This window comes from Epargyreus clarus, unplaced genomic scaffold (genome assembly GCF_041222505.1).
Source record: "Epargyreus clarus isolate Ecla_fem2 unplaced genomic scaffold, WU_Ecla_fem_2.2 ptg000008l, whole genome shotgun sequence".
NCBI classification, from domain to species: domain Eukaryota; kingdom Metazoa; phylum Arthropoda; class Insecta; order Lepidoptera; family Hesperiidae; genus Epargyreus; species Epargyreus clarus.
In genome coordinates this window covers 12,597,416-12,619,172 of record NW_027332216.1, presented here as the reverse complement: position 1 = coordinate 12,619,172, position 21,757 = coordinate 12,597,416, and the positions used below count along the sequence as shown (strand labels likewise).

Here is a 21,757-nt window from a genome sequence, read left to right as displayed (position 1 = left end):
TTCTCCCAAATATTAGTATCGCAATGTGTCTAATTAAGATATTTCGTTCCTTATTTACCGTAATAAATTATGGAGTGTATGTGAGCCCCAAACATGTATAAATACAAAAATTGTAACCACATTCTTATTTAATGCCTTTTCCATGAATCGGACTTATCAATCATATTTCGAGGTACGTATATAAACAAACGGATTTAGGTAAAGAAAAAATAGAGCTCTAGGACCTACATCTAGTACAGAATAAAGATCATACATCTAAGTATGATGCCTTCTTATGGATTTTACAATCCAGAACCCAGCAGCACAAAAAATGCTTAATTGGTATCAGCGCCATAGATTTATCAACAAAAATAATTAAGGAAATGTGACAGATGTTGAAATTTGTCTACGGCTTATATTAATTATTACACTCAGAAAACGGAAAAATAACTAAGATAAAACAAATATCTCAATAAAAAATTTCAAATGGCGTATTAAATGAAGCTAAGCTTCTCTTCGACATGTATATAAACGTACCCAAATGTCATTGAGCAATATTTGTATAAATATGCATCGATCGACCGCTTTCGGTATCGTATCGTTCGGGGAAAACATGTTTTGGTTAGCGAACTTTTTCTAAGGCCATAACAACTCTAAGGCCGCGACAATTTCCGTTTCTTGTAGGCCACTTTACTCGCCCGAAATTGGACTGCAGTCTTATAAGTGGCTCGTGTTACGAATATATTTATTTTGTACTTGTGGTTCCTTCATAAAGAAGACAATTTATGATGTTGTATTTAGTCAAAGTTGTAATTTATATGTTTCTGTATTTGGTTAGGCAATAAAATATAAGGGACTGAATAAAATAGAATATGTATTTGGTAATGTCTTGTTGAGATAAATAATTTGGTTAGGCTAAACATAAACACAAGTTTGTTGTTTGAAGTGCCTATTTTCCGTCTTTAGAGGTACGCTCGCATGCGTGACTTAATCCTCTACATTATTTGCGTAAACCACGTGCGTCTGCCACAAATCCTAGAACACTTTTCTGGGACGGTACGGTAAACCATAGCTCCTAGTTATCACTGGATTTGAGTAATGCGTTGACCATGAACCCGTACTTACCTACGGTTCTTAATCAATGCGAATGGCGGAGTAGTCATGTAGAAGGATCGTATCATTGCAAACAAAAAATCCACTAGGACAAAGATTTATTTCAAAATCCTCAGCACATTAAATTTCTATATCTAAGTGTATTTCTATCGACGACTTGCAGTACAATAAGTCCACCTACACGATCGTGCAGGTGCGTGTGTCCACTCAGACGGGTACCCGGTGCTGCTGCGCCCAGCGCGCGATGGGGCGCGCGATGTGCTCGGCGCGGGGGTGCGCCCGCGGCCCCTTGAGCAGGGCGAGCGCGTCCCGCAGCTCTGCCGCGGCGTTGGGCTTGTTCGCCGCAGCCGCCTGGGCACAGCCGCAGACCGCGCCGCGGAGCCCTTCCCACATCTCTGGCCCTCCGTCCAGTCTGATCCACGTTTCATGGAAATATATTGTTATATTTTTCTTACTGTATGATTTTTGTATATGACATTGCGTGAGCTATAATATGACGTTGATGACGTTGATGTTGAACCTATGTTCAAACCTAAAAATAGTAAGTGCCTGTATATTAAGTGAACAATACAAGTCATTCTGTTTTTTTTAATGTTAAAACTCAATGGATTTGTCTTTCTTTTTTGAAAAATAAAGATGAAAGAGTCTCTGACTTTCTTACGAAATTATCTCAGGTAAGGTCGTGTTCTAATCCTGTATAAGTATAAGAAAAATACGGTATCTTATATCTCGTAACTTATAAGTTCCCCTATGAACCTTCCAAAATTCATTAAAAGTACCTGGATGAGCTTTGCTCGTTATTGTAACAATAAAACAGAAATACGACATTTTCTGAAAATAAAACCTAGCTAGATCGATTTATCGCCCCCGAAACCTCCTAAATACATTTCAAGAAAATCGTTGGAACCGTTTCCGAGATCGTCGATATAAATATATGTGCAATAATTGCTCGTTTAAAGGTATTAGAAGGTATTAGAATTTCAAACGTCATACGATATTTTTGTTTTAAGTTAAAAATAATAATGTATCACCTGTCGAGCATATTAAATGCTTTTGCTGCAACTAAGAATTGCCCCATGCGATAACTGTCGTTAGCGACCAGTTGCAGTAGCGCGAAACTGTCTGGCGTACCTGCAGACTAAAGAAAAATATGCAATAGCTTAAAATCAAGTTCATGTTTAGCCCAAACTATTGTCAATGGAAATTATCAGATTTAAAGTTATAAATATGTATATAAAAGAAATTTAGATGTACGACTGTAAACAATCGTCATTTTCAAATCTTATTCGCTCTTTTTGCATCAATACTTAAATATAATAGACAAGATTTAAATTAATATCTTTATTCAATAATAGATTGACTGATTGCAAATATTTTTGAAATGTGTATTATTAGCCAATCATTTTCAAAATGTGTTGCAGATCAGTCGTAGGGTAAGTTTTCATGGTGTAAATGAACTAATTAACCTTAACGCATATCTCCCAGGCGAGATGTGCGTCCTTGTTCATGACGTGGCAGCGCGCCAGGCACGCCAGGAACGTGAAGCTACTGCGGACACTCTCCTCCTGGACGCTCAGCAGCACCTCCTCCGCCTCGCGGTAGAAACCCGTCGCCACTTTCGCCTGAAAACACCAGAAAAGGGGTTAAAAAGGATTCTGAGGTCAAAAGAACTTGATTTCAAAGGATAATTTTCATACGAGTAATTTATGTGAATGCTACCAGACAACAAGGACAAGTCAAATATGATAAAATGCTAACAGATTTTTTGTAGGAGCTAATTAACTTAGTGGTGATTATGGAAGATACAGACAGACGCAAACAGGGGTGACGCGTAGACTTTTAATATCCGATAAGAGGTGGCGTTAGTGTCGTAGTAGATGGATAGTTGATAGTAGTAGGTAGAGTATAATACCACAGTATAAGGATATACAGTATTTTATCTTCATACAAACGCACGAAACGCAAGCCACGCCTACTCGCCTCGAGGTAAGTAAACACTCGGTACACGCAGTGTCGTGAATGTGCCACGGTGACGAGCGGGTTATGTGACGGTTTTGTAAGATATTTTGTTGTTTCAAGAATAATATGGCGAAGAAAAGTTATAGATTATATTGTGTTGTTTTTGGTTGCTTCAATTCGTCAATAACACATCCAGATATAACATTTTTTAAACTGCCTGGAAACTCCGAAAGGTAAGACAATAACAATGATTTTTATGTTAATACTAGATACTTAATCTACTAGGTACTACTACTACTAAATTAGATTAGTTTTTAATTAATACAATTTGATATTTTAAAAAAATACGTATGATTGTTGTAATTTTGGTTCAGTAGACAGGTGTCAGAGCTTGTTATTTGAGGTTATCCCTCTTCTGAATTAATAGAATAAAACTATTTCTTCGACCAATTTACAACTTTTATTATTCCCACGCAAAATAAAACTCGAAACTGTTGATAAACGAAGGGCTTGCTTGCACAACGCACGCGTCGTATTTATTCGTCGTCGCGCGGCGCAACAAAGACTGAGGGCGTGGCTTAGCGGCCTTTCGGCACCCGTTTGTTCGCGCGATATGCCGCCGAGGGACTATTCTGAATGAGGTAATATAAATATTAGAAAATGAGAATTGATCTTAATTTATTTAGATCAATATTTTATTATTGTTGTATTATTTTAAGATCGTCAAAAATAAGAAACTACCATTTGAAAGGTATTTTCTTGATAGGTCAACACCTTTGTTTACATTTTGGACACCCAATTATGAATCGGAGTATAGATTATAATTAGAGATGCGCCGAATATTCGTTTGGTATTCGGTTTTCGGCGTATTCGGCATTTTTTTTGGTATTTGTATTCGGCCGAATTATTCGGTTTTGGTGCCGAATATATTCGGTTCGAGTAGGTATGTCTACTTTCGTGTATACACGACACGGTACATAACTAAAACACAAAAGTTCTTATGTAAGATTTATGTTATATTTTAAGTCAAAGAAATCCTATGATAATTTAATAACATAAAGCAATTAAACTTCAAATCAACATTTATTTTGAAACCTTAAAAGAACATATTTATTACTTACGAGCTGTGCCCCGCGGTTTCACCCGCGTTAAAAGTGTAAATACTCTGAAGTTTTCATGGGATTTAACTTTTTTGCGCTTATCCCTAATTCTTTTTCCAAAATTAATGTAGCCTATGTTACTGTCTATAACATCAGCTAATTGCCAGTGAAAGTCCCATCAAAATCAGTACAGCCATTTTAAAGATTAGCCGGAACAAACCAAATTTGAAATAATTTTTTTTTTCGTTAAAAGTACCGTATGTACCGTATATTTTATATTTTCCTTTTATGTTATATGGTCTTAGTAAAATGTTGTTATTTTGACATTACAAACAGACACTTAAATTTTAATTATTTGTATAGATTCTAAAGTTAGTATAGTTAACATTTATTTTAAACCTCAAATCAGTATTTCTTTTTACAACTTAAATCAAAGTTTTAATGAACACAGGTAACTGGCAAACTGTCAATAATGGACACTATAAAAGAAATATTAGAACCTGTTTACGCGGCAAAACAATGAATTGGTAAACCGAATCATTCGGCCGAATATCCAGTTCGGTGAAAGTTAAACCGAATAATATTCGGTATTCGGTTATTCGGTGAAACCACTATTCGGCGCATCTCTAATTAAAATTATTATTAAATATTGTATTAAATATTTAAACTAAATTTTGCATAATTTATGTTAATTTATAAGCTTTCATGTCGAACATATTTCATATTTTATTGTTGTAACTGTCAAGTACCCAATTATAAGAATAGTTTTTATTACGTAATATATACATATTAAAAAACATAACATGCATTTTCATTCAACACTTTCTATATAATTAACTATAGCATTCATTTGTATAAATAAAAAAAAACACAACATTTACAATCAAAAAATTAAAAAGAAAGTCAAGTATGCAGATGTAATTAAAAAACTGTAGGCAGGCAGCCCTAACGCGTTACCGTGCCCAGCGCAACCGTAGGTATCTAATTCAAGGACAGGGCCGAGTTAAATTACTGTATATCCTTATACTGTGATAATGCCGAACGGTGATGAAGAATATAGCGAAAGTTTTAATTAGCAATTTTCCACGCCAATATTTTCGTCATACCATTGACCAAGGCGTTGGCACCGTCACCGTTCTAAGTCGCTATAGAAACGCATAAAATTTATGAAATTGTGGACGAAGTAAAACAAATCCAGTAAAAGTATCCAAATCATAGCATTGTCCGGCGCATAATGTGAAAGCTACGTGAAACAGAATATAATTCAACGAATTTGGAAATATCAGTTGCTTTTATCTTCCAAAGCCTCATATCCTCATATGAAATGATAATCACGCAAGATATATCAGAATAATCTTGACATGTGCAACGTACCTGAGCATAGTTAAAGTTGAAAGTGTCATCATTAACAAAGAAGCTCTTGATGGAGTTGAGGTAGACCAGCACCTCCTCGAACTGCCCCGCGAGGAAGTAGGAGGAGGCCATGCACTGGCGGCCGGGGATGGTGTCGCACTCCGACGCCGAGCTGCCCACCAGGTGGAAGCTCTGCTGGGCCAGCTTCATTTGCTCCTCCTGGACCACATAAAAAAAAAACATAAAAAAATGCTTTATTGTATGATGTGGCGGTAGGAACCTAAACAAACCGGAGGGTTTTTGACCAATCGCTGTAATAATTATTTTTATATACAGGGTGCAATTTTTAACGGCATCTGGAGGGAAAATACTCGAAACGCTGAAGAAAGCATTTTTTGGTAAAAAGTTAATATTCATTTATTTTTGAAGCGAAACATGTTTATAAAAGAGATTTTATCACGATTGACCCTATCGATTGATGCTATAAAAGTAGTGAAGTTTTTTCGAATTAAGTCAGTTCGATTCTCGGGGGGTGCATTTTGACCTTTGAATGCAGTTTTGTTTCTTGAAGTTGAAGATGGGAGAATTCTTTGTAGTACTACTGCAGCGTCACACTTTCTGCCTAACATCAATGTTAAGCGGTGCTGTATTCTGGTTTGAAGGGTATGATAAGGAAGATATAGTTTTTTGAGGCATTCCAGCTTAATCCTTAGGGGTAACAACGCATCTATGGCCGACCATAGGACTCTTGTTTATCAGGGGTTGATTTCAGATGTCAAGTAAGATTCTTCTGGACAGTGGATTACACATGTCCATGGGAAGCAGTAGCCTAGTGGCTGCTTTCCATGCGGACTATACCTGAGTAGGTATTGTCCGCGCCAAATTGCTAGTCCACTCTGAAGTTGTTCCGAGCAGGTGTAGTCACAATTAGCTATGGCGACGCGATTCATTTCTATATTCAGAGCGGACTAGAAGTTTTACGCGAACTATACTTGGTGGATAAAACGCTCGTTTCCTACTTTTATACTATAGAAACAACTCACGTCCCCAGTTTCGTTGTAGAGCCTGACAGCGACGACGGCCCTCAGGATGTAGTGGAGAGGCGAGGTGGGCTGCAGCGGCTCCAGCAGCGCTCGTGCCTCCAGGGGTTCCCGGTGACGTAGTCTGTAGCCGGCCAGGTTCAGCCTCGCTTCTGGCACCACGTCCACTAGTTCTGGTAGTACCTGCAAGGATACAAAGAAAATGATTAAAAGCCTTTATAAGTGCTTTTATATGCTACTAGCTGACCCGGCAAACGTTGTGTTGCCATATAAATAAAAGAATGTTAAGGGTGAACAACCCTTATCACTTAGGGGTATGAAAAATAGATAGTAGCCGATTCTCAGACCTACTGAATATGCATATAAAATTTGGTAAAAATCAGTAGAGACGTTTCGGAGGAGTACGGTAACTGACATTGTGACACGAAAACTAAAAGCCTTTATAGATGATAGGTAGGTATATTACAAGTAATGTTAATGGCACGTATACAGCGGTAACCATTCTGATTTGCCATGGAAAGAGTTACGGGTTTAATCTACGACCAGGATCAGTACTACATGTCTTGAACAGAGACGATTTTGCACGACGCAGGAAATCTTATAGCGACAATATGAATATAGAAAGAATATAGAAGAAAAGATAGCGTTATTATAATCTATTTATGATAAAAGAATATTTAAATAGTTAGGTATAGGTAAATAGAGTATGACGTTCCATGAATGATGACCGCCTCGTTGACGCTTCTATGGTTTTTCGAGACCAATAAATTAATAAGTTAAATAAAAACCTGAGCATGTTAAGCTGTATGTGTATTTATTTTAAGGAATTGCTATGAGGATATCTTTTGGATTATATTTATTATTTTTTATTTTACAGCAGCGCTGTTATAAATTTCTGGAAGGACACGTCGTATAAGTATATAAGTACCACAGTATATTAATTATAAGTGTCATAATTATTCATAAATTAGATATATCAGTCAGTCCTTAAGGGCAGAACGCAACTGTAATCAATTATATAGGACCAGTCTTTCAAAGTTTAATTGGTTCTATAACGTGAACAACATTTTATTAAGCGGTGCAATGATTTTACAATTTCATGACAATAAATAATTATGAAAATTTTATATTTAGTTCGTGACATTTTAATAATAATAATACTTTACTTTCACTTTACCATTTTACTTTAACTGCGATGACTTCCATTTTAGGTAAATGAAAGTACACAATCGTAGTACTTATTATTTTGCATTTATAATAGGCTTTTTTATATGTTTTAAATATTTTATCAGATATTATGTAGGTAATTAGGTATATAATGTATATTTTTGTTAATTTATTTTAATACTTTGTATCATTAACATTTTAAAATACCTTCTCCTATCGAATATGAGCATGAAGACAAAGGAACACATATCTATATATACGATAACATAAAATTCAAATTTATTAACTATTAAAATTAAAATATCCATATAATACAAGAATGTCGTGAGAAATAAAATGATAGTTAATGAAAACAATTATACCTAACTGTAATACGATTTACTTGAAGTATTGTAATAAGACTACACACAGTGGCAAGTCACATATGCGAGTAAAGTATACAGTAGAGAGTATAGTGTTGTAGGAGAGTAGGAGGTAGTATTAAAGGGAAATGGATTCCCAGGTCGTCATAAACGAGATTATATCGAGTCAGATTGCTTTGAACGTGATCGCATTGTTACTTCAGCTCACGGCATATTTGTTTCCTCCGCAGAGTAATGTGGAAGGTAAGGAAATTATATTATACGCCATAGTAGAATCTCGGCATCGCACACTGAGGTCCACTTGAGGACCACACGTATCATCGTCCTTCCCGGGGTCGTTGGTCGGGAGATTTGAACTAGATGGTACTTGCCACCTGCGACCCTAGACTCCCCTTTAAGTGGCCTCTTATGATAGGCGATACCGTCGTTCTATTCTGGCCTCCGAACTACAGGGACAAATGTGGAGAGAACTTAAGCGCCTTAGCGTTTTTCATAAAGTTCTCAAAAAATGAAAATAAAGCTCGAATCAGCTCTGCTAGCTAGCGTGGCAAGCAGCCCATAGTCGCGACTTTTACCACTGTAGATTAATGACGATGATTGTAACTTTGACAACATCATTAATCATATCTTGCTTGTTTTTATGACTGCTGCAATTCATAAAATACAAAAGTGCAATGAAAATTTTAGATCAGTATGCACTGTAGATACTGAAACTCAATAAAACAACTTGACGTATTTTCATGTAACTTGAGTGAATTCGCAATAGTTGTGCTTATAATATGTACAATGAAGTAGGAATGTAGGTAGGAATTTAGTTTAAGTGTTTAAAATAAGGCCTCTCTATCGTATTGGGTGTTTAGCCTGTAAGGATAGATGTAATGGTGTTTTAAGATAAATAAATAAATAATAAGTAACCAATTTATTCATTATCTTTTTTAAAAGATAATAAATAAATTTATCTTTATCTTTTTTATTTTTATCATTATCTTTTTTAAAAGATAATAAATGAATTGGTAAGATTTGGGCTTCGACAAAGGTTAAATAAAAAATAAGGATAAAGATTTTTTTCAGATAAATTTACAGTCGACTTCATTATAATCGGCGGTGGTACCTCTGGAAGCATTCTTGCCAGCAGGTTGACCGAAATAGAAGATGTCACCGTTCTGTTAATTGAGGCTGGTGACGATGCTCCCCTTCAAGTTATGGTATGATCTCTAAAGCTTATTTATAACAGTAATCCTATTGTCACATATGTGAGAAATTTGTGTATGAAATACACAAGCGCAAATGCTTATATATTTCATATAGGTGGTAGAACTTTTTGTGGTTCGACTTCGGAGGCACCATCTCCACACCTGTTTCTGCCTTACACCAACAGGGTTAAGCGTTGTTGTATTCCGGTTTGAGTTGAAAGAGACAAAATTATCCGAAACGTACCAACTTAGTTCTCAGGGGTAGCGAAGTATCTGTGACGGACCTCAGATAGGACTAATTTTATCTAGGGTTGGTTACAGAAGTCCATGGGCGACAGAAACCAACGTATCATCAGGTTGACTGCATGCCAGTTTGCTTGATGATATTATTAACTTTTCAGATACCTGGTTTAGTTGCATATCTGCCAAGGTCTCCTCTAGATTGGAACTATACTACACAAAACGACGAATATTGTCTACGATGCCATAACAAACATGTTCTCGGATTAATAAGTGGGAGAGTGCTGGGTGGAGGAAGTAGTCTCAACTATATGTTCTATGCGAGAGGTAACAGAATTGATTACCAGAACTGGGCAAAGATCGCACAGGACGATACCTGGTTATGGGAAAACGTTCTTCCGTACTACAAAAAGAGTGAGAGGTTAGAGGCTCCAATCATTCTCAATTCGTCCGATAGATGCTACCACGGGACGACCGGATATGTTGGAGTCACGAGACAACACGATAACAAAGCTAAAAAATATCTGGAATCTTTCAGAGAACTAGGAAACAAAATAGTACTTGACCTCAGTGGAGCCAAAGTTTACGGATACACACAACCTTTATACACTCTATCTAAGGGTCGACGGCAAAGTACTGGCTACTGTTTCCTATCGCGTGCCAGAGATCGCACAAACCTATACGTGTTGAAGAAAACGCTAGCAACAAAAATTTTATTCAACGACGATAAAAGGGCTATTGGTGTGAAAGTTATGACTGAGACCAATAAAACGTTAACGTTTTACGCGAACAAAGAAGTTATATTATCAGCGGGTGTCTACAACTCGGCCAAGCTTCTGATGTTATCAGGTATCGGGCCTGCAGAACATCTACGGCTGTTGGGCATCGACGTGATCGCGAACCTGCCGGTTGGCAAAAATTTGCAAGATCACATCGTCATCCCCATATCTTATCAAATGCAACGCGACAATTCCACAGTCAAAGCAGTTAACCCTTACGACTATCCCTTTGTAACTGTCCTAGGTTTATCAGCGCTGAACAGATCTCAACCTTACCCCGACTATGGGGTAGAACTATTCATATTGCCACAAGATTCCAAGTCACCCGTACAATATTTTGGATACGATTACAACTACGACTATAGCGTTACACAGAAATTTTACGACATAGTGAAAGCAAGGAAAACAATACTAGGATTGGTGATGTTTCTCCATCCGAAATCAAGAGGCGAGGTGTTGTTGCGTAGCGCGAACCCGAGAGACCACCCTCTGGTGTATACCGGTTACTTTACGGAAAAAGACGATTTGGAGAACGTTATAAAATACGTCAAGGATTACGTTAAGATTGGGAACACGACTTACTTCCGAGAATCTGATGCCGCTTACGTCGATTTGGCTTACGAGAAATGCGGCCACTTCGAAGTAGGAAGTAATGAGTACTGGCGTTGTTATGTTTTGTGCATGGTAAACTCCGCTTTCGACGTCTGTGGTACGTGTGCTATGGGCTCCGTGGTGGACAGCAGGATGAGGGTTTACGGAGTCAAGGGTCTACGTGTGGTAGACGCCAGTGTGATACCTTTAGTTCTTAGCACTGTTATCAATGCACCGGTCATGATGCTCGGAGAAAAAGCATCGGACATGATCAAGGAAGATAACGGTTTGTTGAATCCGTATACAGCTACAAATGTTTGACTTGCCTTAATAGATAAATTTCATTTTCATATTTTTAATGAACACTGTTAGATATTAACTTTCTGATTTTTTTGTGATCATAAAAATCATTGTGACATCAAAAAAACTTAGATAAGGTACATATATCTGTTTTGTCCGTTTGAAAAAAATACACGCGACTTAAACAAAATATACGTATTTATTTATTATTAAGTATTTACTTGAAATATTAGTAGGTAAATCAAGAGAATTTATTGGGGAAAAACTAGTCTACTAGTCTCTGAACTTTTTGTCTACATATAAGGTCGGCCACAGATGCGCCGCTACCTCTGAGGACTAAGCTGGAACGCCTCGGAAAAGATATTCTCCCTTACACCCTTCAAATACAGCAGCGCTTAACACTGCTGTTTTAAAGCAGAAATAGGTGTGGCGGTGGTGCCACCGGAGTCGAAGCACAAACGGTTCTACCACCTTCATTCTTTTCTTTTATATTTTCTTTTCCTTTTTACCGCATACCTTTAATGCTCCCTCTCCATTCCTGAACACGACGAGGTTGTGCTTCACCAGGTCCTGACCGAACGTGTGCTGCTCCGAGGATATTTGCTTCAGTTCGCTTTCAGCCGCCTTGCCGTTGTACAATCTTAAAAAAATTATATATATGTAAATGAGACTCATATTTTGTAACAAACGAAAACGCAGTCAACCTGATGATAGGTAAGTGGTTACTCCCGTGGATTTTTTTAGTATATCCCGGATAAAATTAGAGTCCTACTTGAGCTCGGCCATAGGTGCGTTGCTACCCCTTAGGACTAAATTAGAATGCCTCTTACTTCAGACGGGAACACAGCAGTTCTTAACACTGCTGTTATTAGACAATAAGAAATGTAGCGTTGGTGCCTTCACTGTCGAACTATAAACGATTTCATCCACCATCTAGGATAAAAATAGAGTCCTACTTGAGATCGGCCACAGATTCGTGGCTGCCACTGGGTACTAAGAATACATTGGATAAGTATCTATGTCTCCCTTACTACAGACTGGAAAACAGTAACACTTAACATTGCTGATATTAGACAGAAATATATAGTGTGGCGTGAACCACAAAGGAATCTACCACCTACACTCAAAACCAACAATATTATATATCATTAACTTACCTAAAAAGATTGCAAGCCTTCAAATTCCCCGCGACGGTGGAGGTGGGGTGTTGTGCTAGGTACACACCCAGAACCTCTTGAGATACGTCGTAGTAGTCCAATTTGTAGTAGCAGAGTGCTACGTACACATTCAGGGCCATGTACGTTCTGGAAAATTAATTTCAATTTATAATGTGATGTGATAAGAAAGACAAAGGGCCTTTCAAAATAAATATTTTGGCTGAGTTCATGAAATCAATCTTTAGGTCTTATTCTGAGAGGAGACTTGTAGTCAGCGGTAGGAAGATATATCTAAAGACTAGGTAACTAGGTATCTAAGTAGGTAATATTAAAACTTTATAGTTTATATTATTGATCTACGGAATAAGACAGACATATAGTATAATATATAAGTACTATATAAATAAAGTTAAATCTGTATCTATTTACCTACTACCTAAAATAATTTCCTATATTAAAAGATATAAATACCTACTCGTATAAACAACGTATCAATATCCTAATTTTTTGAAATTTTACTTAGCACTACCACAGTATATGGATATACAGTAATTTAACTCGGCCCTGACCTTGAATTAGATACCTACGGTTGCGCTGGGCACGGTAACGCGTTAGGGCTGCCTGCTTTTTTAATTACATCTGCATACTTGACTTTCTTTTTAATTTTTTGATTGTAAATGTTGTATTTTTTTATTTAAACAAATGAATGCTATAGTTAATTATATAGAAAGTGTTGAATGAAAATGCATGTTATGTTTCTTAATATGTATATATTACGTAATAAAAACTATTCTTATAATTGGGTACTTGACAGTTAAAACAATAAAATATGAAATATGTTCGACATGATAGCTTATAAATTAACACAAATTATGCAAAATTTAGTTTAAATATCTAATAATAATTTTAATATAATCTATATTCCGATTCATAATTGGGTGTCCAAAATGTAAACAAAGGTTGACCTATCAAGAAAATACTTTTCAAATGGTAGTTTCTTATTTTTGACGATCTTAAAATAATACAACAATAATAAAATATTGATCTAAATAAATTAAGATCAATTCTCATTTTCTAATATTTATATTACCTCATTCAGAATAGTCCCTCGGCGGCATATCGCGCGAACAAACGGGTGCCGAAAGGCCGCTAAGCCACGCCCTCAGCCTTTGTTGCGCCGCGCGACGACGAATAAATACGCCTCGTGCGTTGTGTAAGCAAGCCCTTCGTTTATCAACAGTTTCGAGTTTTATTTTGCGCGGGAATAATAAAAGTTGTAAATTGGTCGAAGAAATAGTTTTATTCTATTAATTCAGAAGAGGGATAACCTCAAATAACAAGCTCTGACACCTGTCTACTGAACCAAAATTACAACAATCATACGTATTTTTTTAAAATATCAAATTGTATTAATTAAAAACTAATCTAATTTAGTAGTAGTAGTACCTAGTAGATTAAGTATCTAGTATTAACATAAAAATCATTGTGATTGTCTTACCTTTCGGAGTTTCCAGGCAGTTTAAAAAATGTTATATCTGGATGTGTTATTGACGAATTGAAGCAACCAAAAACAACACAATATAATCTATAACTTTTCTTCGCCATATTATTCTTGAAACAACAAAATATCTTACAAAACCGTCACATCACCCGCTCGTCACCGTGGCACATTCACGAATGTTCGTGTACCGAGTTAGTACCGGCCCGAGGCGAGTAGGCGTGGCTTGCGTTTCGTGCGTTTGTATGAAGATAAAATACTGTATATCCTTATACTGTGGCACTACTGTCTTCCTACTTAACTATATTAGTTAAAAGGAATTTATTTACTAAAAAATAACTATGTATTAAATAATACCCTGCAGTGTGAGCCAGAACTTTAATCCAATCCATGTTATCGTCTTCATATCTTTTATAGCTGTAAATTAGACGTGTGAGTATATAAATAATAAGTTCTATGTATTCCTGATAACGGCCATAATAAAATGGTGTTCTGTATCTGTTTTGCTTACACTTCGTTTTGTACTATATTGTGTATTTACTTACGTTTAATAAGGTATTTTAGCCGACCTTTGGTACAGAACCCCTCGAAACAGAAGTCTAAATTGATCATTTCGATAGATCGGTCTAGACGGGTATCGAACCCGGAACCGTTTTCGTGCCTTCTGGATTTCGATCAGGATATTTTTACGACATTTTTAGTGCGACTTTCTTTCGTAATTTAATTATATTTTAACATGTATTTTTTATTTAATCGTTTGTGAACATGATTAAGCGTGAGCTTCAATACCTAAGTCATATCCTTCTACACTGTATCGCAAGCTTGAACATATGTCGTTTAATCTTCCACACAGTATACTAACATAGCAAAATAATAAACATCTAGTGAAAAATCTTCTTCCTATCGTAAAACAAAAGCGACATTCAGCTGCCGACTGAAAATCCTCTGCCTAAATAAAATAAAAGTATATAAAATAAAAGTCACATTGAGACTACCGACCGTCTATCGAGCAGCAGTTTCTTATAAACATCGATAGCCTCCTGGTAGTGTCCGCGCAGGTAGTGCACGGCGGCCAGGCTCAGCTGGTCCTCGGGCACGTCGCGCAGCGCCGCGTGGGCGCGCATCAGCGACTCCTCGTCGCCCAGCTTGTGCGCCAGGTGGAACTGGAGCCTGCTCTGGTGACGGGTTATGGTTTTGAGGCTTGGGTTTGCGAATAACGGAAATGTGACTGATGGTACGTGGTAATAGGGGACGAAGCTCGGAGGTCCAGGCCGGCAAGTTGAATGAGCTCCCGAGTCTAAGAAGTTGGTCTAATTTTACAAGCTTTTACAAATGTTTACAAGGGAACATGTAAACTTTTGGAGGCCTCCTTTGTCCTCCAGTGGTAGGTACTCTCTAGCACTCATGGACATCTGTAACCAGCTCCGTATGGACCAGGGATCTCACCTAGCTGATCGCAATTACGGTTCTGATATAACGAAGTAATTACCTAATTACAAAATAATGAATAAATGATGCAGGAACATCTCAAAAGGAACCCTACAACTACATACCTACTTCAGAGTTATATAAAAAGTAAATAAGACATATTAAATTATGAGCGTGTTTTGTGTGTTAGTAAATTTTAAAATGTATCTAAGATCAAATATTATCGAAATAATTTACCTTTAGAGCACATTTAGGCGCTTTGTCGACTTCTTCTTGCGACTCTGTATACATTCCTGAGGACAATGTATAAGAAAGTTAATAAATAAAAATTGTTGCCATATAATAAAAGTAAAATACCAATGTAAATAGCATTAAAGTGGGTACAAAATCATAAAAAAAACAGGTTTTGAGTTTATACATATACATATTTTGAGTTAGTCCAGAATAAAATAATACGCTAAAATAGGTAAATATGGTAACAATTTGTGCCAATCAATCAAAGTATTATAGTATTGATTAAATTGTAATAGAAGAAATCATAGTAGTCTATTAATATTTATGCTTCATATAAAATAAAATTTAATTGTAACCAAATTCCGTTTGCTCAAACATATTTATATATCGTTTGGTCGTCTATTCACGCTTACCTAGATAGAAGTAGCACACAGCGAGATCGAGTGCTATATTATCAGCGACACGGGAGTCGAGCTGGTCCCGCGCGCGCGCCGCGAGGTACCCGTCGAGCGCCGCGCGGTACTCGCCGAGGTGGAAGCGGCACCACGCCGCCCACACGCACACCCACACGTCTGTGTTGCCCTCGTGCTTGAGAAACTACAATCGTAATACAATTACTGCGACAGGCACGGCGGAGCGGCTACCGTTCCCGTATAACGTGCAAAGGTTTCCGGGTTCGATCCTCAGTCAGATAGATATCGATACGATTTAGGTGTCTGTTTTGGGTCTGGGTGTTTGTGTACTCGTCTTTGTATGTTCATGGCATCCACGATACAGGGAATCCTGGTGTGGGGTGTGAGTGTAGAAAGCTACTTTTTATATTTAAAAGCATAGATTAGTAAAGATACTTCGCCGCCTTGAAATTGAATGAAGCCACAAACGGCTTATTTTAGTAAGTTCTTTTTTTGAATCCTTGACAAATAAAAACATTTTTAGAGAAAATTTACGAATAAATAACTAATTTACGTAATAATTACGTAATTTACGTAATAAATAAATAATTATTTCAAATATTTTAGGGACATTTTAGCACGGAGACGTGGCAAAACTTTTTTACGCAACTATTTCAATTCTCAAAACTGGGTATATTTTCTTGTTAGGAGTGAGTTAGGAGGAATCTTTACTAATCTATGTTTAAAGGATGTAATTTTAAGAATTATATTATGAACCACATAACGAGCTGGTCTTGTGAATGCGCCGTAAGGAAGGGAGGTTCCCATCAAACGACGCGAGGTACAGTCTTCGATCACTAATAATAATTACACGGTACAATATTAGACGTGGCGGAGGTGTTTCCGGAATCGAGCCACATTGGGCTTTACTACCGTTAATCTTATTGTAATTACATATCTAGGATGTACCTATTTTATTAAGCTTACCTCCAACATAGTTAGAGCGCCAACATAGTCCCTCTTGAGTAAGAAGTCCTCAAGTTCTGGGAAGGTTTTTTTTGCAGAACCACCTGAGACACGGCTTTCATTCGCAGGCTTTGATCTTGATAGAATCTAAAATAGAGTTAAACCATCGGTAAAGAAAACTCTGAGGTTATGGTAATGAGTAGTCCACAGTCACAATAGGTAGTAGGTAATAGCCGTGTGGTACCAGTGTTACTAAATATATAAATACTTACCATATTAAATTCTAAATCGTATTAATCAGCCCCTTAATTGCTAGTTTTAACTACTATATTTGTGTTCTGTTGATGTGTAGCCTAACGTTGCTATGGCAACGCGCCAAAAAGACAAAACATTTCTAAAGGTTGTCAGTGAATAGTTATACCAAGGATAGCAGAAATTAACAGCCAAATATATATGATTGCATTAAACATTCTTATTTTGATACTAAAACCTTTTAAAAGGATAATGGTTTGGGCTCTTTGGATCTATTTTAGCCTTCAGGCATCGCATCGTATCTGGGGCGAAGCTTGGGTTGGACTGTGGGCTCTAATTCCATTTGGCCTTTCGTTACAGATGTCCTTCTTATAATCCTGACGATAATCCACCAATCGAAGTCATTGTAATAATTTTAGAGGCAACTTAAACCCTTGCTTATTGTAACTGAATTTCGGCCAGAATAGTTACAAATAACAAGTAAACAGAAGTGGGCTCATATTACCTTAAAATCTTTGTGGCACCCACAAAATAAGTAATTATAGCGAGTTTAGGTATATAGAGATACTGTGATTTCTTATATATTTGCAGTAACCTAGTCTTCTCGGTTATGTTTCGCAATCTCGGCTCGACTGGAATCTCAAAATGATTAATACATAATGTAGTGCTACTAAGACGGAGTTTTCAGATGACACGCAATTACCTATGAGTTTGGAGATAGTAGCTGCGTCAATTACATGAACTATGTTAGATGACGTCCCCACGATTACCAGAGATGTATAGAAATAGCGAGAGACTCTTGGAATTGGACGAATGTGTTTTTATATCTTCTAGAAATTTAGTTACCTTCTAAGCCTGAAAAAAAAAATGAATAGGTAGTATGTAGTTATAACCTCAAAATATTCATACCTTGTATACGCATAAAAACAATAAAACATAAGCAGAAACTTTGTTTTCCATGAAAATGTCTTACTTCGAAATCAATATACCTATAGCAAATCTAAAAAGCAAAAATGGCTGTCTTAATTTAATTTTAATGTGAATAAATGCAATGTATAGGTATCTACATAATTTAAAAACAAAATAGTTTAAAATTTAACTTGTTTATTTAATTTTTTGATAACAGTTACTACAAAATGTTTAAAGATGATACGGTGGTCGTTAGTTTATTTCGGTTACTCCGTTCTTGGAGCCGGTTTACTAACGATTGTTATAATATAAGGTCACCAGTGTTACAATAATAAAATATTTACGTATTCAAATATTTAATTATTCAGGCTTCATATTGCCTCATGCACGAACATTCTACAATGTTTATTAATTAGATTAGTATGATAGTTAAACAGTCAATGTTGGTGTTATGTGTTAATATAATAAAATCTATTAGTGCTACATTATATTGATACGTTCCTATATTATTAGTGCATTTCATTATCAATCGTTGGTAAGTAGGTACAAAATGTTACGGGTAATGTGTGAAACCTATTTTTCGGCAAGATATCAGATAATTCTATTGTAAAATGTGATCTAGTGGTAAGGGAGCTAGGCGTTCGAACTAGGTCCTAGACAGCAAGTGTCGTCGTGTACGTATCGCCGATCTCTAACAGGGCTCTAACTCCTGGGAGGTTACTACCATCTCTAAAAACAATATTATTTTAATCATACACTGAAATTTCGTACCATAATTCGATTAAATTTATAAATAATTAATTTATGATCGTTTTTAAAAGATGGTGGTAGGCCCCCTGGGCAGTTGATTACAGATGTCCTTAAAATAATAATATCATGAAGAAATTTAGTTCGCTACTTCCATATTGTTAAAAAAATAGGAGCAACAAACGATCATTCAACTCATCTAATTTTATTGCACGCGTTCGCCTTTTCCTGGCGTTTTCTTAACTTTCATAGTGCCATTAGCCTTCAAGAATAAGTTCAACATATGGACAGAACTAAAGTAGGTATAAGGATTTTGATTTACTTAACATTTGGCTACAGAACTCTAAAAAGTGAAATAACTTTAAAAAAAAATACCACTAGGTAGTTTTACAAATACAATTTCAAAAATTTTGCCAGAGCAATGACATGTTATATTTACTGGTTAAAAAATGTAGGGTCATGCACATCGGTTCTTACATATTTTACCAATTTAATATATAAACGGTAACATATTTATGTAACAAATATCACAAAGATCGGATTTCTTTTATCATTATGAAACGAATCATTATTTTAATTGATTTTAATAGTTTGATTACTCATAACGTTGATGGTGGATAGGTTTGTAGGAAATAATGTATTCGTAAATTATCAGTCTCCGGAAACTATACTTTGAGTCAGGCGATAATTACTTATATATGAGTAGGTAAGTATGCACGTGCGCACATGGCAAGAATTGGTATCGTATGATTTTCAAAGTGATAAGTGATAACTACTGAATTTATGTATATTCAGTTGTTTACGGGGGCTCTACCTGGGATGTTTAGCGGCCGCACATAGGTACCTACTTTTGACATCTACGTCATCGTAGAGAATAATAAATTGCCAACGACAGTACCACAGTATAAGGATATATACAGTATTTTAACTCGGCCCTGACCTGAATTAGATACCTACGGTTGCGCTGGGCAAGGTTACGCGTTAGGGCTGCCTGCCTACAGTTTTTTAATTACATCTGCATCTTGACTTTCTTTTTAATTTTTTGATTGTAAATGTGTTATTTTTTTATTTAAACAAATGAATGTTATAGTAAATTATATAGAAAGTGTTGAATGAAAATGCATGTTATGTTTTTTAATATGTATATATTACGTAATAAAAACTATTCTTATAATTGGGTACTTGACAATTTCAACAATAAAATATGAAATAAGTTCGACATGATAGCTTATAAATTAACATAAATTATGCAATATTTAGTTTAATTTTTAATACAACATTTAATAATAATTTTAATCTATACTCCGATTCATAATTGGGTGTCCAAAATGTAAACAAAGGTGTTGACCTATCAAGAAAATGGTAGTTCCTTATTTTTGACGATATTAAAATAATACAACGATAATAAAATATTGATCTAAATAAATTAAGATCAATTCTCATTTTCTAATATTTATATTACCTCATTCAGAATAGTCCCTCGGCGGCATATCGCGCGAACAAACGGGTGCCGAAAGGCTGCTAAGCCACGCCCTAAGCCGTTGTAGCGCCGCGCGACGACGAATAAATACGACGCGTGCGTTGTGCAAGCAAGCCCTTCGTTTATCAACAGTTTCGAGTTTTATTTTGCGCGGGAATAATAAAAGTTGTAAATTGGTCGAAGAAATAGTTTTATTCTATTAATTCAGAAGAGGGATAACCTCAAATAATATTAATTAAAAACTAATCTAATTTATTAGAAGTAGTACCTAGTAGATTAAGTATCTAGTATTAACATAAAAATCATTGTAATTGTCTTACCTTTCGGAGTTTCCAGGCAGTTTAAAAAATGTTATATCTGGATGTGTTATAGATGAATTGGAGCAACCAAAAACAGCACAATATAGTCTGTAACTTTTCTTCGCCATATTATTCTTGAAACAAAAAAATATACTTCTTAAAAAACCGTCACATCACCCGCTCGTCACCGTGGCACATTCACGACATTACGTATACCAAGTGATTACTAACCTCGAGGCGAGTAGGCGTGGCTTGCGTTTCGTGCGTTTGTATGAAGATAAAATACTGTATATATCCTTATACTGTGACAGTACATAATAGTCGCCCACCAGCAAAAGCCGGCGATCGTCGAGATATAGCGGCCAGTCGCTACTAGCCGATGCCGGTAGCTGCTGAACGTCACTGGCGACATAAACTGTCTCACATGTTTTACCTTCCTTACTTTTAAATTATCATTGGCAAGATAGCTTATGTTCATTCGTAATCAAACCATATCTGTCCTATTGTCCTATCTGTATTGTGTCCTTTCAGAGTGAGAAATGTTTAGGTCATAGTCAAGCGGCTGAGTCCGGACCTAACTTCACACACCTTTCACAGAACTTTTGTTACAGAACCGTAAGGCGCGTAGATATTATTATCTTTACAAAGTTTTTCACCGTTAAAGCGTTAAATAATAAATGGTTATTATTATTATTATTATTAAAGCAAGTAGGTACCTACTTGTTTTTCTTTATATAGTATAGGAGTAGCAGACGAGCGTGCAGTCCACCTGATGGTAAGTGGCTACTGCCGTCCATCTGTAATCAATATCACACTAGCGTCTGCTACTCTTAACCCCTGTAAGCCGAACACACGTCGACGGCTATCGACCACCTAGATAGATAGGATTAGATATCCCTACCTGATGGCGACCACAGATGCGCCGCTACGCTTGAGGCCTAAGCTGGAGCGCCTCGGAATAGTATGTCTCCCCTACCACACCCTTCAAACCAGGATAAATAAATAACTTATAATAAATTCTAATATGCATTACGCACATAACTTTGAAATATTAGCGGAACATGCCTGATTTCGAACACCTAATCTTATTATGTTTTAAAGTTCATTTATTCGATACTAGCTGACCCGGCAAACTTTGTACCTATTTATCAAATATATTTCATATAAAATATATTCATACATAATATATCTATTTATCAAATATATTTCATATAAAATA

At 36.3% G+C, this 21,757-nt stretch overlaps 1 protein-coding gene across 4 annotated transcripts; it reads right to left on the bottom strand.

The window, feature by feature from the left end:
• Positions 1 to 1,207: 1,207 nt before the first annotated feature.
• On the bottom strand, positions 1,208 to 21,731 carry Ttc26 (tetratricopeptide repeat domain 26). Of its 4 annotated transcripts, XM_073076074.1 has the most exons (15): positions 20,770 to 21,731; positions 20,560 to 20,672; positions 17,124 to 17,958; positions 16,873 to 16,998; positions 15,907 to 16,090; positions 15,497 to 15,552; positions 14,831 to 15,006; positions 14,189 to 14,248; positions 12,334 to 12,480; positions 11,693 to 11,816; positions 6,548 to 6,727; positions 5,526 to 5,723; positions 2,559 to 2,714; positions 2,124 to 2,230; positions 1,208 to 1,504 (listed from the first exon to the last, which is right to left on the bottom strand). In XM_073076074.1, the coding sequence occupies exons 3-15, from the start codon at positions 17,124 to 17,126 to the stop codon at positions 1,300 to 1,302; spliced, it is 1,722 nt and encodes a 573-aa protein (XP_072932175.1). In that variant the 5' UTR covers positions 17,127 to 17,958; positions 20,560 to 20,672; positions 20,770 to 21,731; the 3' UTR covers positions 1,208 to 1,299. The 4 variants fall into 4 exon arrangements, with proteins under 4 accessions (XP_072932175.1, XP_072932174.1, XP_072932176.1 ...); XM_073076073.1 differs by having other exon boundaries at positions 20,560 to 21,731; XM_073076076.1 differs by having other exon boundaries at positions 1,373 to 1,504; positions 2,124 to 2,223; positions 20,560 to 21,731.
• Positions 21,732 to 21,757: the final 26 nt, after the last annotated feature.